The 15,769-nt window shown below is 40.0% G+C and overlaps 2 protein-coding genes across 2 annotated transcripts; one reads left to right on the forward strand and one right to left on the reverse strand.

Annotated features, from left to right (window-relative positions):
* Positions 1-683: 683 nt before the first annotated feature.
* On the forward strand, positions 684-10,959 carry LOC108670331. Its single transcript, XM_047880032.1, has 10 exons — positions 684-3,409; positions 3,521-4,534; positions 5,561-5,749; positions 6,514-6,727; positions 7,230-7,320; positions 7,698-7,865; positions 8,572-8,727; positions 9,002-9,099; positions 9,315-9,413; positions 9,760-10,959. Exons 1-10 carry the CDS (start codon positions 2,612-2,614, stop codon positions 9,909-9,911), a joined length of 2,979 nt encoding a protein of 992 aa, XP_047735988.1. The 5' UTR covers positions 684-2,611; the 3' UTR covers positions 9,912-10,959.
* Positions 10,960-11,134: 175 nt separating this feature from the next.
* Positions 11,135-12,679, reverse strand: LOC125177730. Its single transcript, XM_047880034.1, has one exon. The coding sequence runs from the start codon at positions 12,677-12,679 to the stop codon at positions 11,336-11,338; it is 1,344 nt and encodes a 447-aa protein (XP_047735990.1). The 3' UTR covers positions 11,135-11,335.
* Positions 12,680-15,769: the final 3,090 nt, after the last annotated feature.

Here is a 15,769-nt window from a genome sequence, read left to right on the forward strand (position 1 = left end):
ATAATTAGTAGTTTTGTTCAGAACTTGTTTCGTAGAGTGGATAGGCCTATGTGACCTTACGAGACTGATTTAGATAGTTTATAGACACAATGATGCATTTCATTTCCTTCACGGGTCATAACGTAGATCCAATCCATACGCTAACCACTTCTGAATTCGAACATCAATTCTCCTTCCCATCTCAGCAGTAGAGAATGCTTTTTTAGCGTCTTTAAGTAGCCAATGATATCCATGCCTCAAAACTGCTCATTGAAAACAGCTGTTTCGTAATTCGTAGTTGCAACTCAACCACGCTTTGGTAGTGTTAGCTGCGACCACGCTGACCAAACAAACTTCGCTGCCCGCCTGCACCTTCTGTCTTGTAGTTCAGAACTTCCAACCACGCCTTGGTTAGGTTAGTGTTCACTGCTAGACCGAGTAGACCGCCCCGACTATACCAGCATCGCTGCAACACTGTCGCGTAGTAAAGCCGTAGTTGCAACCACTCCTTGACTATTAAGTCTACGAGGTTCAATGAGCCGATTTTCAGTAATATTCATTAGTATGATTAATTAGCTTTGAGTGAACATTAATGAGTAAGCTTTCTAATAATTTCCTAACTATTTAATAAATAAATTATCTTCAGAATTTAAAGTTAATTTATTACACTTCAATAAATTACACACGTTGACGCCTCATCATTAATAGAACAGACTATTGAGACTAATAGTTTCACACAATAGCATTCCTGAATCCACATTATAGTTCATGATCAAATGGGTTTCAGAGAAATTATGATGACAATAACCGATTGCATTAATCTTCAGAACTACGTTTAGTGAATATAGGTCAACCTATTTCGCTGAATGTAAATGAGATAACTGTAGTTCATGCATAGTAAAGCAACGTGAAATTCTTGGTTGTAGTGCGCACTGCTGTGCTAGGATTATTCTATTCCTATTCAATATCTAAACAATACAGTAGACTATCAACGAGAAACGGCCAACAAGTCAAAAGGATCTGATCATTCTCTTTACATAGCTTATTTCATTCTCTGCATACATGTATTTTTTGAATATATAGAATTTGGCGTACCGTCAATAAAATTTGAAAGCGCAAAGTAGCAGATCCAGCTCGATGGAAGTCGTTGAGTCATCCGTGATGTGGAGTGCTGTTCTCGCACGGCAAGCTATTGAGGGCGGGGAAGCATGCGCCATGTCTGCTTGCTGCACTGAAGCGAAGGCAATCGATACCAGCTGCTCGACTTGAGCTGCGCGAAGAATTATGATATGATATCGACTGCACGATTCCAGATGGAGTATGATACCAGCTGCGCGAGACATTTATATAGTTGAATGATATCGACTGCACGATATGATGTCAGATGGAGTACGATACCAGCTGATCGATTTAGGCTGCGTGAAAAATTATATAGTTATATGATATCGACTGCACGATATCAGATGGAGCGTTCCCATATCACGAGCTTGAGCGCAGCAACAGCGGGCCTAACCAATTTGGGGATATTGGCTTTTGCATATTTTTTTTTTAGTTTGAATGCCCGCAATATCAAAAAACCGGCGGCCGAAAATTGTCCCATTTCAGCTGCAGCTGAAAAAAAGTCGCTTGGTTCAAAAATTACCCTTTAGAACGATTTTTTTTGTTTTGGAAATACTCCCCGTTAATCAAAAAATTTTCTAGGCTAAGTACAAACCAAAAAGAAATTACGTTACAATGTAGTGCGTTTTTCGTTTGAATTTGTGTCGTGTTGAAGTATGCGCGTAACTCGAGTTATTTTTAGTGTCGCTTTAGTATGGCTAAAGCCGAACGACGATCATCGTCACGACGATCTTGTGAATATAAATATCTATACATTATAGAATAGCTTATCATGAGGCTCTAACATGTGAATAAAGGAGTATCACTCGAAGGGCTCTCGCCATGAGTTTATACAAGTGTCAAGCAATGACATGCCAAAGCAACCAAGATTCACTTTTCAAATTGTAATCATTTTAATTAAAAAAAAATATTTTCTCACCCCCTGTCATAGAAATCTTGAACCAGCATCTAGAAAATTTCTATTTTGCTTAGACTCATAACAGTTATGATTTTTTGGATTAGTATGTTCGTAAATGTATCGATATCTTAATAATACGTAACTCTTAAATGTATCATGAGAGAAGGATAGCTAATCTGATGCTGGAGTTGAGGTACAAATTGTACCGGGAGTGGAGATATGCTATTAACGAGGCTGCCAGATAGCGACGGCCATGCGCGGGAGTCGTGCTACGGTGCTGGTAACCTCACGAGCTACGAGGACCTCACCTCGTCTCACGGACCTGAGACGCGAGCTTCCTGTTCCGAACAAAGTCCATTCCACAGCCTGTTGGGCCTCCTTCCGATGACAAGAAGTGTTACTGCTTCAAGCACCTGCTTGGATGATGTCAAGGGCTTCATGCCGTCAGCGAGGATGTGTCTTCCAACTCGAGAAGCGGAAATAACTTGCATGTGGATTTGAAAAATATTTACGAGAGACAATAATTTGAGACGAATCAGATGACGCAATGATATCAAATAAGAAGAACTTACGAGCGCAACGTTCTACCCCCAAGCCAGTGCTGATGCGAAAAAAATGAGTCGCATGAACGTCGAAATAAATAGTAATCTAGAGTTGCCCTCGAGGCTCAATAAACCTCGAGATATCTCAATCTACGGTAGAAACGAGTCATCCGTAAACAAATTAGTCAGATTTTGCTATAACGGTTACCAGCAAATGTCTGAAGATTCGGTAAGAGGGCGAAGAACAAAATTTAATTTCTGTACCGGAACGCAATCGAATGAAAAGTTCATCACTCCTTCATCCATAACAGTGAGAAAACACGTTAAGAAAATCTCCGAAGACTTCACGTTAACACAGTTAAACTTTGAAAGCTCACACAAGCGTAAATCGAACATGATCAAAGTAGACCCATCACAATTAATATCCCCAAGAGTTCCAAGAGGACTCAATTTTATGCAGGTAACATGCAAAAAGTGTGACGACTTGGCCTCACAACCAGCGGTGCTGCCAGTAATTCGCTCAGCAGGAAGTATCGGCACTGCATGTGGAACAGCTGAGAGTGTTGCCGGTGTCGACAGTCACGCAATCACCAACTGCGTTGACGAACGCTCGTTTGTTGCGATGACGTCTCTCTCTGACGCACTGTTGGACACGCTGAACTTGACAATTCCATCAAGTCTCAATGGCGAGTCAAAATCGTCGTTGGTCGCGAATTCTTCGTCCTTAGATGTAATTAATAGTGGCAATGAGATGAGATACAGAAGCTCTTCGAGAAACCGACGTCACTCTGCATCGATATCACCTCGCATTCAACGAGTGACCCTTCAACAACTCAAGCGTGCTAGACAATTTACGGAGAGAGCAATCAAGGTAAGCTCAATTTTATGTAATGATCAACAAATTTTTATATGAGTTTAATATATAAGGACTTAGTTGATTAAATTTCTGGCGATGATCCACTATTTATTATATCTTTTGCAGGAAGGCCGAGTGTTTTCAATTTACGGTCATTTCCCGGCTGTGCGTGCGGCATTGAAATCGCGTGGTTGGGTTGAGAAGCTGTTGCATCGCGCGCCTTATATCAACCCGCATCCGGCCAACTGCGTTTGTTTTCAAGCGTCGTGTAGCAGCAACTCAAGTACCCTCATTAGCCAGAGCATCACCTTGTCATCCACTGTATGTGCTGATCTTCATCAAACTCCCAAAATCTCCATCGCGCCTTCGCGATGTACGCTTAATTTTGTAGAAATAAATCGTAAGTCGTGCAACTATATGCGTAAGAAGCGAAGTATCCAAATAAGAAACATTGAAGAAGCCGAGTTTACTCAAATTGACAGGAATTCTGAGAACGATGCTCCATGCGAGAGCCAGACTGACGTCGACACAACAGCCGAAGAAATTCATGCTAGCGAACGTGAAGATATATCTCCAGATGATTGTCCAGAAGAGAGCGAGGGTTTAGAGAGCGACAAATCTAAAAAGAATAGTGTAAAATTAACCAAGTTCAAATTCAATCCGACTACATTGTGCCCTCTCGAAATTCGGTGTGGCTTTAATAAATATATAAACGGTACCAACGAGTCACCACTCTACACGTACACTATTCCTGTTTTCGACGCAACTAAACGCACTAAACGACAGTCAGAAGCAACGATCCCAGAGGACGAAACTGATCACCAAGCATTGGTCTCCGAACATTCTAGTGAGATGGATGAAAAACTAGAATCGCTTGAGGAAGATGAACAATCCCCGAAGTTCGTTCATGCAGAAGATCAAGAATTTTTCAACGATAATGAAGTCCGATATGACCCGTTTGATCCATACCCCGATCTAGAATTCAAAGTCAACGACGTGGATACAACTTTAGTTGGAAGACTGCTCAAAAACGTCGAGCCTAACCTGATCTGGACTTGGACTCGCGACACTATTTCCTACAAACACCTTACCAAAGATCAGCTCGTGAACCGCTTTCCGAACACCGTCTTCACGACCAAAGTGAGCTGCTCTGTAGACTAATTCGCATGTAAAATCAATGGATTTCCTTGATTTAAAATAGTCATAGTTATACATGACACTAGGGATGTTGACGTAAAAATTGACATTGCAACTTAATTGTGCCCTTGTCCGCACTGTCCTTTAGTAGCAGAGTTATGACTGACGAGCTTTCTCTCTGGAGGTGTCTGTTGAACACCTCTTGAACTACGCAAGAATAACACAATTTGCTTGAGTTTCAAAGAACTATATTTAATTAATTTCATTATACGCGGTGTTGGTACCGACACTTGGACGTACAAAGCGGTTGATTAATCAAGTGCCACTTCAATCATCATCAGTACTGGTGAACTATTTTGAATGTTGAAGTATAAGCAATGATCTATAAAATATTTAAAAAGCAGTGAATGACCTTCAGCGGCGGAAGTTTTAAACTGTTAAGCGCCCTGACGTTAACGAGCACGTCATAAATACATGTATAGCATCAACATTCGCTTCTATCCGAGTATTGAGCTAATTTTAGCTTTAATGATAACTTCTGCATTCGTAAAGTACTGATAAATAGCTATACATTCGGGATTCATTCAACAAATAGCAGTATACAACTTTTAAAGAATGTGTTCCTAAAAGTCAATGTGCTTCAGTGATTAGGAAAATATCCACGATTTATAAATATGTACATATAATGCAAGTTAAAATAAAATCTGTGCTCTGCTGGACATCATACAATGTAAAGTTTTTATGAATATTGTGTTTTATCCTATTGATGGAANAGTTAACATGTTGCATTAATTTTTGTTGCATTGAGATTTAATTTCTATTGATGCTATTTTTGAATACAATGCGCCTCTATACATAATATAAATCACTTCTCCTGTTCAGTTTGTGTACTTACATACATTAAAATACGATTTTTCAAGTGTACGAATATTTATTTCCCCCCATTGTACATGGCCATGCTATCTACTGCTCTATCACACCGAATCAGAGTTTGAGATGATTCCCATAACCGTCGATATTTGCCTACAGTTGTTACCAAGGCGCGTCCGCCAAGCAGTACTTCAGGTGGATCAATTTGTCGAGTCTTGCAGTCACGACAACCTGGATACCCCAGTGAAGCCGCCGCTCGGGGATGCTGAATGGGACGGTATTATCAGCACTCACCACCGCGCTGTGCATCGCAGATGCAAAATAAAGGCCAATCCCCAGCAACTTGAGGTGCGCGTTGTGACGATCACGGAGAGTAGTTGCCTCCTCGTGCATTATTTCATGATGCTTTTAATGCTGATAACTGCGCAGCATAAACACAATAAGAAATCTACGATGTGAGGTATCATGACCTCTATTGTTTTAGCGTGTGATTATTAAGATTAACTCGCAGTATTGACGTAATAAAGCAAAAGGAAAATCAAATGATATTAATAAATTTTTTGGACTCCAATAATTTATGATCGCGTGTCTTCGAGTTTCTAGCGCAGGCAAATCGGTATGTATGCTGAAATATGGACATTATTGAAGTCATGGTAGGACTTAGCACGTATATAACAAAAACACGACTATAGCAAAACTAATGACGACTTTCAGGCCGTGAAACATCTATCAGGTTAACTGGATTTCAAAACTTAAGTCGAACTTAACGCGAACGACAGGTTCGACATCGAAACATCCCAATCCTTTGAGGCGTAAACATTTTGCTGGGTCACTGTACCTGCTAAGTGACTGGAAAGATGGCATAAATTTTCCAATTGAATTATAACACTAGTTAAAATGTTTTTCGGACGTTGCAGCATTGTACATAGGAATAAAAGTAATGTAATAAAAAGTAATGCTTGAAAAATTGTACATGCATTTGAGAATACTTAAGAGATACCAGAGCGGCCAATCATGACAATTGTATTGGTGTAACATTAGGCTATTTGTGTTGCTTGGTTTGTGAATGCACTTGAGATACATAATTTTATACGAATCCACGGCTGCCGCAGGCGCTGGTGCAGGAGAGCAAAGAGACCCTGCAGCGTGCAGAGCCTCACTGGCCGCAGCTCGCGCAGGACGGCATTCGTAACGTGTGGATCGTGAAGCCTGGCGCGCAGTCCCGAGGACGAGGCATCCTGCTCATGCACAGTCTCGCCGACATACTCGCGCTCGTCCAGTCTCCCTTCATTTATGAGACCAAATACGTCGTCCAGAAATACATGGGTAAGGGAAAACATGTTCTCATCATCTACGCAGAAACTTATTTGCGTGATATGATTCTCCAAAAATAATTTTTATGTTGATTGAGTCAAATTCGATAGGTTTTCAATCATTACTGTAAAATCAACTAAAAAGGATATGCACCTTTTCTACTCATATTTACTAAAATTTAAAAAATGAGTGAAAATGAATTTAATATAAAGAAACCTGCAAGCTACATTCAATGGAATGAAAGTTTAACATAATTTTGAAAGATATCTGCAGCTTGCGTAGCGGTGATTCTAGATTGAAATAGAAGATAGTTAAAAGTTACCAAAATTAAAGAATTTATGTCGTTAAAGAGCCATTAAGATCTATCTGTGATAGTGTTTCTTAGCTTATCAGCACAGCCCTATAATTTTCAATAATATATCTGAAGCTTGTGGAAGATGACTTGTCCCTCAATTTTATTCATGACTTTCAACGGGCAAGAGAATCTAAAAGCACGTTTTCTTCTTTTACGCAGAGCGTCCGTTTCTTATTTACAACACAAAGTTCGACATCAGACAGTGGTTTATGGTGACAGATTGGAACCCTCTCACCATCTGGATGTACAGGTATATACATAATAACTGTCATATAAAAATCTGTAAATGTTTATGCATAATACCTCTTATATAATTTACACAATCTCAAACACTTTTCGTGATGCCTTTCAAGCATGGAAATTTTTCATATAACCTGGATACCACCACTATAAATGTTCACATTCATCTCCACTATCGTATCACCCCTACTTGTCGCAGTCAGATGTCCGGAAGATAAGTTAATTAATACCATGAAGTGATTATTAATGCGTTTTTTTTTCGATGAAATCTTAGCAATATATTCGTACCAGCAATCTTAAAATTAGGATTGCATGATGAGTATCAGTTTTTTGACGATATATATACCACCTCATCTTTAAATTTCCAAATATACACCTCATCCTTAGGTCGAGCTACGTGCGTTTCTGTTCACAAGAATACGACGTGAGCCGCACGGACGAGGCTGTGCATCTCAGTAACAACGCCATACAGTGCAAGTACAGGAACGGTCTCCGGGACCACCGTCTGCCTCACGAGAACATGTGGGACTCCGACACCTTCAATGCATTCCTCGAGTAACTAACTCAATAGAAAATTATGATTCTTTCATTTTATCTAGAATAAAAAATGTGTGAAAATTGATTGAAATTGTATGAAAACATGCATTAACGTTGCTTTTAGTGAAAAAACCTTATGATTGAAACAATTTCGCAGCTAATAACTTATTCCGGCCACAATACCGTACTAGTTCAATTTTTCAATAATTTTTTAGTAACAGCACTAGATATTCAACGGTGAAAGCTGGTATGGAGTAAATATGATGAATTAATACCGAGATATTTTGACATGAGTTTCGCTGTAATTTTTTACATTTTCTTTCATGCTTTTAAAAAAGTGTCATGCCAAAAATTTTCATAATTTGTTATAACCACGAATACGTGTCACCTAATTCAAGTTGAAAAATGTTGTGCTAACTTATTTAAAACTTATTCTAATAATTCTATTTGCATTGAAGATACTTACTTAATCTAATCAATCTATCAATCAATCTTTGTAATCTAATCAATGATTAGATTACAGGGCGCTTCCGAAAGCTAACAACGATAATAATAGTGGATTTAATTAACAACCGTTATTCAAAAGGTAACCGAGTTCACTTTTACTGCTTAAATTTCTTTTTCTCTAGTGCAGGAAGAACAAAATAAATATTTATTTATAGATTGCGCGTTTTTGTTCTCTTTGTTTTTGGATGTTGCAATTTTTCTTCCTGTATTACGCCAGAGAGAGCGGGTGGGGTGGAGCCTGGAAGGATACCATCTATACCGGGATGAAGGACGCTCTCGTGGCCGCCATGCTGGCCGCGCAGGTGCAGATGGACGCGTTCAGGAATGGCTTCGAACTTTTCGGCGCCGACTTCATGCTGTCGGAGGACCTCAGGTGACATAATAATGCGCATTTTGGGGATCCTGAAGGTCCTCAAAACTTGAAAGCGGCGCGAAAATAGATCAGTCAAAGTATATATTGAATGAATTCGTAATCTTTGCGCTGTTCGGAAATAGATTGATCGTTGAATTTACCAAGTTTGCAAAAGTATACTTCAGATAAAATATATTTAAAACTGTGAGAGGTACTTCAAGTTACAACTAATTTTTTTTTTGCTGGACTAAACCTTCGAATTCGTACTCAACCGCACGCGTCCTGTTCTCTTCAGACCCTGGCTTATTGAGATAAACTCGTCGCCTTGCATGGCGGCGACCTCTTCCGTCACCCGTCGTCTATGCGCCCAGTGTCTTCAGGATATCATTAAAGGTAACGCTATAGCGTATGAGGTAAAACTTTAGCGAAAGAGGTAAAACTTCAGCGAAACTTTAGCATAAGAGATAAGACTTAAGCTTATGAAGTAGCTCTTCTGCGCAAGAGGTGACAATTTAACATATAAGGCAACACTTTAACATACGAGGTAACAAAAATGAAATGGAAAATTTGTCTATTTGATTTAACGTTGGATTCCTCTTAACCCGCAGTGGTAGTTGACTACCGCGCGTGTCGCGACGCCGACACGGGAGAGTTCGAGCTCATTTACCGCGACACACAGAAGCTGCAGACCGCCCAGCCATATCACTGTCTCTTATACACATCTAGATGTGTATAAGAGACAGAAGCAGNGTAAGGAAAATATACAAATGATTATTGATTATTTTTCGCCTAACTGAATTTGTGCGTTACTATCAGTGAAGCCAAATTTCATATCATTATTAGTAGAAAATAATACCCAAAAAATGTTTGATTTCCTCTGTATGTGTCTGAAGCAAATTCAGAATTAAAAAACAGTACTACTTAACTTCTTCATGAATTTTCACACATAATGAAGCAAACATTTTTCTCTTGGAGACGAATTCTACGTTTTAAATTCTACATTGCAGTTTGGGGGGCCTTATAGTTGGGAATTATGTAGATATTAACGTTTACTACGATCTATGTTTCAGGTGACAGGAAAACAAATTTTACGACATCCTCCCCCTCCTCCCCTCGACAAACCAAAACGCCCCTTGAAGCCTAAAGCCGTCGCAGTACCAGTCCGTCCTTTGCGCCTCATCAGCCTGAGCATGGACAACCCATAGCGCCATGTGTCGTCCACCAGCGCCATGTGTCGTCCACCAGCGCCATGTGTCGTCCACCAGCGCCATGTGTCGTCCACCAGCGCCATGTGTCGTCCACCAGCGCCATGTGTGGACGGGACGACGTACCAGTCATGTCGCAGCGCGTGGTTCCATGAAAAAACACGCAAGAGACAACGGGTACACGCTATTTTATCACTTTATATCCAGGACTTCGTTGTTGCCCGTTGAACGAAGAGCGTGTGGTTCCGATAATTCTATCGACTTTAAAATTGCATTAATTCAAATTGAACCAGAGCTTTAACCGCCATGCGAATTTGTTGTCAATAACACTGCTAAGTATTCATTTATGATTATGTAAAGTACTCGCGAATTCAAAACAATTAAAATTAGTAGTAATAATTAGAGATCTTCAACAAGTTCCAATCTTTTGGCTACATCAGGACTAGGAAGCTAAAATTAAATTGAGTTAGAAGGAAAATAGGTAGAAATTATATGTTTTACGCTTTATTTTGCATTAATATTCGCAGTACATAATTCTACAAGTACCACTGGATTGCAAAAAAAAAAGTTTTCACAACAATTTTGCATTTTCACGTCATGTAGAGCAAGCAGGAAATATCTAACGGCTGACTATCTATAGCACTACCACTCCAGGTCAAGTTCGTTAAGGAAATCCATGTAATTAATGTAACCTCCCATGACCAATCTACGGCAAAAATAGTTTTTAAGGACAGTTCAGAGTCAAAGTTTTGCTAATTATTTATTATATACTTCTAACTTTAAGCTTGTAACGAGTGATATACTCCTAAGTCAACGCTACTGCCAGTTGTGTTCATGTAGCTTTTCATGGCTGAATGCAAATGAGCTACTCTATTTAGTATTTCGTGTTTCTATTGTGCGTAAATACCGTGATTTTAGTGACAAGAGAATAATCTGTGTTATAATAAGCGAAACTTGCGATTGCTATTTAGATCGGACACCAATTATGAATAGCTCGGAGTGCAATTTTTGTGTTTAGCATAAATTAATAAATCTTTGCATCCATTAATCTGTTGTAATAATTTACCTAGTATTTGAAACCCACTGCACAAAGTTCTTGATACATTCTAAAACATTTCAAAAATAAACTTACCACATACATTTTTAATTGTATTGATAACCTTGTATATTTGCAACAATAGAAATAAAAATGTCATATGACATAATAAAAAAGATTAGGGTCTATAATTTTCCATTTATCTTATTAAGCAAATATTGCAATGCTGAACATTTTCAGAGCTGGTCGAGCAATAAATAAAATTGTGTGATCGTAGAGATACTAACTTTTGTGCAAAATAAGATTCAACTGTCCACAAGAGAGACGACTCATGACATTATTCCTGCAGTTCGGGTCTTCGGCAACTAGCAACGCCGAGAAAAGCTTTTCACTGTACCACAAGGTCTAAATTTTGCTGCTTAATTTCTTCCATTAATTTTTCAATATCTTGATCAACAACATCCCAGGAATCGAGGTGGCCGATGTAGGAGATGTTGGGGCAGTGTTTGATGAGGCAGCGAACTGTGTCAATTGACAGTGTACAATTCAAGTGCATGCATAGGTTGTACCGATACAGACTTTCAATTTTGAAGCTTTCGAGAACTCCGAAGTACGGAATCACATTTCTTATTAGAGCATCTCCCAACTCGTCCACGATGTAATTGCGATCGTTGCTCAACGTAAGGTGGAGCTTCTTCAAGTTAGTGCAGCCCATCATTAGATTTTTGAATGCTGTAAACTCAATGAAGCTGGAACGAAATAAATGGAAATGCTCCAGAGTGGCAAACTTTGGTGGTGCGACTCCTTCCTCGTGGTCGTCGCTCACAAGCAAGCTTGGCTGTCGCAAAGTTAGACTTTTTAAAGCACGACAATGTTTGCCCAAGTTACGAAGAAGCTGCCATACACCTCGGTAATCTAGAATTAAGTCCAGCGTCACGAGGTTCGAAAACAATTTGGTGCTATTTTCGAAGTCAGGCCACTCTATTTTGAGGGTTGTGATGTTTGGAAACATTTGCGCCAAGCCGCGAGTTATGGCTGGTGACGCAATGATGTCGATCGAATCTAGTCGAGGTAGGATTTCCTTTAGGTATGAGACATTGGGAGATGGCCGACGCATGAAAAGGTCGTGGTCTCCGATATTTCTAAGTTTAATGCTCTTAGCTGCACTATTTTTTCCTCTAAATTTCATGAGCGCAGACATCATTGGAATTCCACTCACATATTCCAATTGAGGCAAGACACAAAGTGCGCAGGCCAGAGACGAAGCTGCGATGCCATTTTCATCTTCTAGATGGGGCAAGATTAGTTTTCTGAGTTTCGGACAACCCGTTGGCTTAGTAACAGAGAAATTGCCTGGGACGCGACCGTACAAGCTGGATAATGCTCTTGCCACATCATCTTCCCACGTCCCGTTACCTGCCATCAGCGTGAACGTGTTCTCATCTTCGTCTCTCCCGGCCACCTGACAGTCACAAGCTAAGCACAATTCTTGTAAAGCAGCGCAATGCCCTCCAATAAGTCGCAAAAGTTCTCCAGATACTAGATGGGGCCACACGAGTCGTTCTACGTGATGTAGTTTATTGGCTCGCTGACCCACTACTTTAAGCATGGCGCCCTCAACCTGTCCATGGTTCATAACGCACTCAGCTTTTGGATCTCGGTTTGCCAAACGAGTTGAATCGACCCAGTTCATGAGCAAATGCTGCACTTCTTTTAAGTCCACACACTTCATGTCGAAATCCAGGAACAGATCTAACACGTAAGAGAAGCCTTTTTCAAAGTTGGAAACTCTAAGTAAAAACTGTTGATCATATTTCTGACGCTTTCCCGGAGTTATGGACGTTGTCATCAAGTGAGTGAAACTCGTCAAGACTTCATGGAAGAGATTTTCCTTAGACCGCTTTGGTCGAGCATTCTCAATGTATCTTTTAACTCGTTCTAGCTCTTTTTCTGGAAGAACAAGGGTTGGGCGGCATAGCTGAGGACGAGTTTTCTTATGTTTACGTTGCTTCGAACTTTCGATCTGTGGTTCTGGATTGTCTACAAGAGATAGGACCGCCGAAGCCACAGCTCGCGCCAACTGACGCATCGCCTGTGAGTGTAAAGTTTGGACTGGGCGAAGACTTGGCATTGTATAAAATCTTGGTTCACTGTATTCGAAGCTCTAAAATCAGTCAAACTTAACTGCAAGAGTTAACTCTATGTTACGAATGCTATGAGAATGCTATGAAAGATGAATAGAGATGTTCGAACACGATTCTTCGTTCTTTAGTTCACTTTGTCATGTTTATGACGTCTCTAGCTCATGGTTCACAATTCCATTAATTCGAAATCTGAAAGCCTCAATATAAAGCAAGGGCAAGTTAAAAGTAGCCGTTTAGCTCCTGAATTGAGCGCGAAATGCGGCCAATATTAGGAGGCAAGGCAAGAGCGACTTCCTTGCCGTAACTGAGGACGCAAACATACCGCATCCCGAACACGGCGCTGCCATGGCAACGCGTCCCAGCAGTGGCTATTTTCGTCCCGACTTAATTCCTCTAAAAGTTACTAGGCATCAAGGCAGCGGCACACTGTACACTTGCAGCTGATGAGATCAAAGAAGTGCGGGCACACCAGCCAACATTTGAGCCTCGACAAACAATGGAAGGCATCAACAGAATGACGGCGGCAGGAGAGACAAATAAACGAGTCTCGTGTTGACCAATATTCATGTCAACAGATAGAAGCAGGTCAAACAAGTATTCAAAACGTTTCAAATAAGTGAATTACGAACATCATAATTTCTGTTTCATCCTTTTTTATAGAGCAACCGTATGTTCACAGACAGCATGGGCCGTTGGCACCGATTATTTCGCCACCAACAAAGAGCTTAAGAGCTGTTCGGCCTACGCCTGACTCTAGAAGCGTATCACACATAATAGATGTAAAGATGTCATTAACATGTAACATTTATTAGCCAATGGAACACGCATTTTTTGCTTGCATTCTGCTCTATTTAATCGTGAGAGACAAGAAAAAACTTAGCAGAACATTCACAGCTTGTAGCGGTCTCGAACGCGCAACTCGCTGCTTCAACTCTGCTGTGCTTAACCGCCCGGCCTCCTCGCCGATTCGGACCAGAAACTGGCGCACAGAGCTGGGATCGAACCCGCGCCTCTCTGCGCCAATCCCGGCACTCTGAACTTTAACCACTGGGCCACCCTGCCAGTTATGTTATGTCATGTTACGTTATGTTATGTTACGTTATGTTATGTTATGTTATGTTATGTTATGCTATGTTATGTTGTGTTATGTTATGTCTGTCTCTTATACACATCTAGATGTGTATAAGAGACAGATGTTATGTTATGTTATGTTATGTTATGTTAGGTTACGTTACGTTACGTTACGTTACGTTGCCTTGCGTTGCGTTACGTTACGTTACGTTACGTTATGTTATGTTATGTTATGATATATTGTCTAATGAGACACCATTTAATCTGTTACATTCAATGAACTTACTGATTTGAATGTAGGATGTAGCCCATTCTTGATTTGTCTCAATTTAACAAAAAAAGTTCTGTAAATTGCTTCACTTCCCACGTGGCGTCGTCAGTCTCGCACTTGATTGGTGAATAAGATGCCACTTGTGACGTCACAGGTGCCACGTGAGACGTCACAGGTGCACGTCGTGGACGTCGTGCGATAGTTCTTACCGCAGCCCAGAGTCTGGTTGTCAGTTGTTCTTTTGAGGTCAAATTGTCAACTTTGGCATAGTCTGCCATCAAAGTATTTTCTGTGATAGACAAGAAAATTCTCTAATTTGGATGGTTAACTATAACAATTTGATTGTAGTGAGTTCATACATCCAATGTCAGTCACAAATCTTAATTTCAACACATTCAAGTTATCAGTAAGTGCTTTTAAAACCGAGTAAATAATGCAATGGCTCTAATTCATGAACTCTTTCTTCATCAAGACAATTGCCAATTATTTATTTGATGATACACATCTCGTTGAGAGAATTATTATAGTATACGTTCACTGTAGTTTTTCCTAAAATTCTTGATAAATTCTGAAAAAAATGAATTCCGCTATAGATAACAAAATAGTCGACTGATATTTCATTTAAAACTACGAGTGTTTGCAGACTTTCTTGTGTACTACTTGTTTCTTTTAGGTGCGCTGCTGTGGCTGCAGTCAGCATACAGCATGCAGCATCCAGCATACAGCATACAGCATGCAGCATGTAACGTACAGTTTACAGCATGCAACATGCAGCATACAGCATGTAACATACAGCATACAGCACAGGTCGATATTAATGAGGTGTGACTTGGTAAACAATTCCGAAAAAAAGGTCGTTAATCCACCATTCGCGCTTAAAATATTGTTGAGATATTGGAAACGAAGTCGGAAAATTCAATAATTAATTAATTTGAATTTATGAGGAACGCTGGTGTTATTGCAAATTATTATCAAAATTCGCGAACGCCCACCTATTTTCATTTCATTTGAATTTATATGACTAGGCTGGGAATCTCAAATATAAAATTCATACTCGTAAATCAATAAAGAAAACGGTCAATGATGGTAAAAAACGAAAAACATGGAGCGTAAACTGAAGTAAATTATATTTCTTGGCGCGTGAATAGAGAAGCAAAGATTTTGTTATTGATTAAAATGTATACATTGTTTTTAACATTCAATTGGGTGCAAAGATCAAGAAAATATTATATAAAGAAATATTCGGCGAGTGTGATGAGCAGCAGCAGGAGGCCAGTCTGCAGCTGGAGGCCAGTCTGCAGCTGGAGGCCAGTCTGCAGCTGGAGGCCAGTCTGCA

The sequence above is a fragment of the Hyalella azteca genome, unplaced genomic scaffold, assembly GCF_000764305.2.
Source record: "Hyalella azteca isolate HAZT.00-mixed unplaced genomic scaffold, Hazt_2.0.2 contig4492, whole genome shotgun sequence".
NCBI classification, from domain to species: domain Eukaryota; kingdom Metazoa; phylum Arthropoda; class Malacostraca; order Amphipoda; family Hyalellidae; genus Hyalella; species Hyalella azteca.

Bases quoted from the DNA above. Each gene is read 5' to 3' on its own strand.
- LOC108670331 (XM_047880032.1), top strand. From the start codon at position 2,612: ATGAGTCGCATGAACGTCGAAATAAATAGTAATCTAGAGTTGCCCTCG. The intron at 8,728-9,001 runs GTGACATAATAA...TGTTCTCTTCAG, and splicing joins ATGCTGTCGGAGGACCTCAG to ACCCTGGCTTATTGAGATAA. The intron at 9,414-9,759 runs GTCTCTTATACA...ATTAACGTTTAC, and splicing joins GACCGCCCAGCCATATCACT to TACGATCTATGTTTCAGGTG.
- LOC125177730 (XM_047880034.1), bottom strand. From the start codon at position 12,679: ATGAAGTGTGTGGACTTAAAAGAAGTGCAGCATTTGCTCATGAACTGG.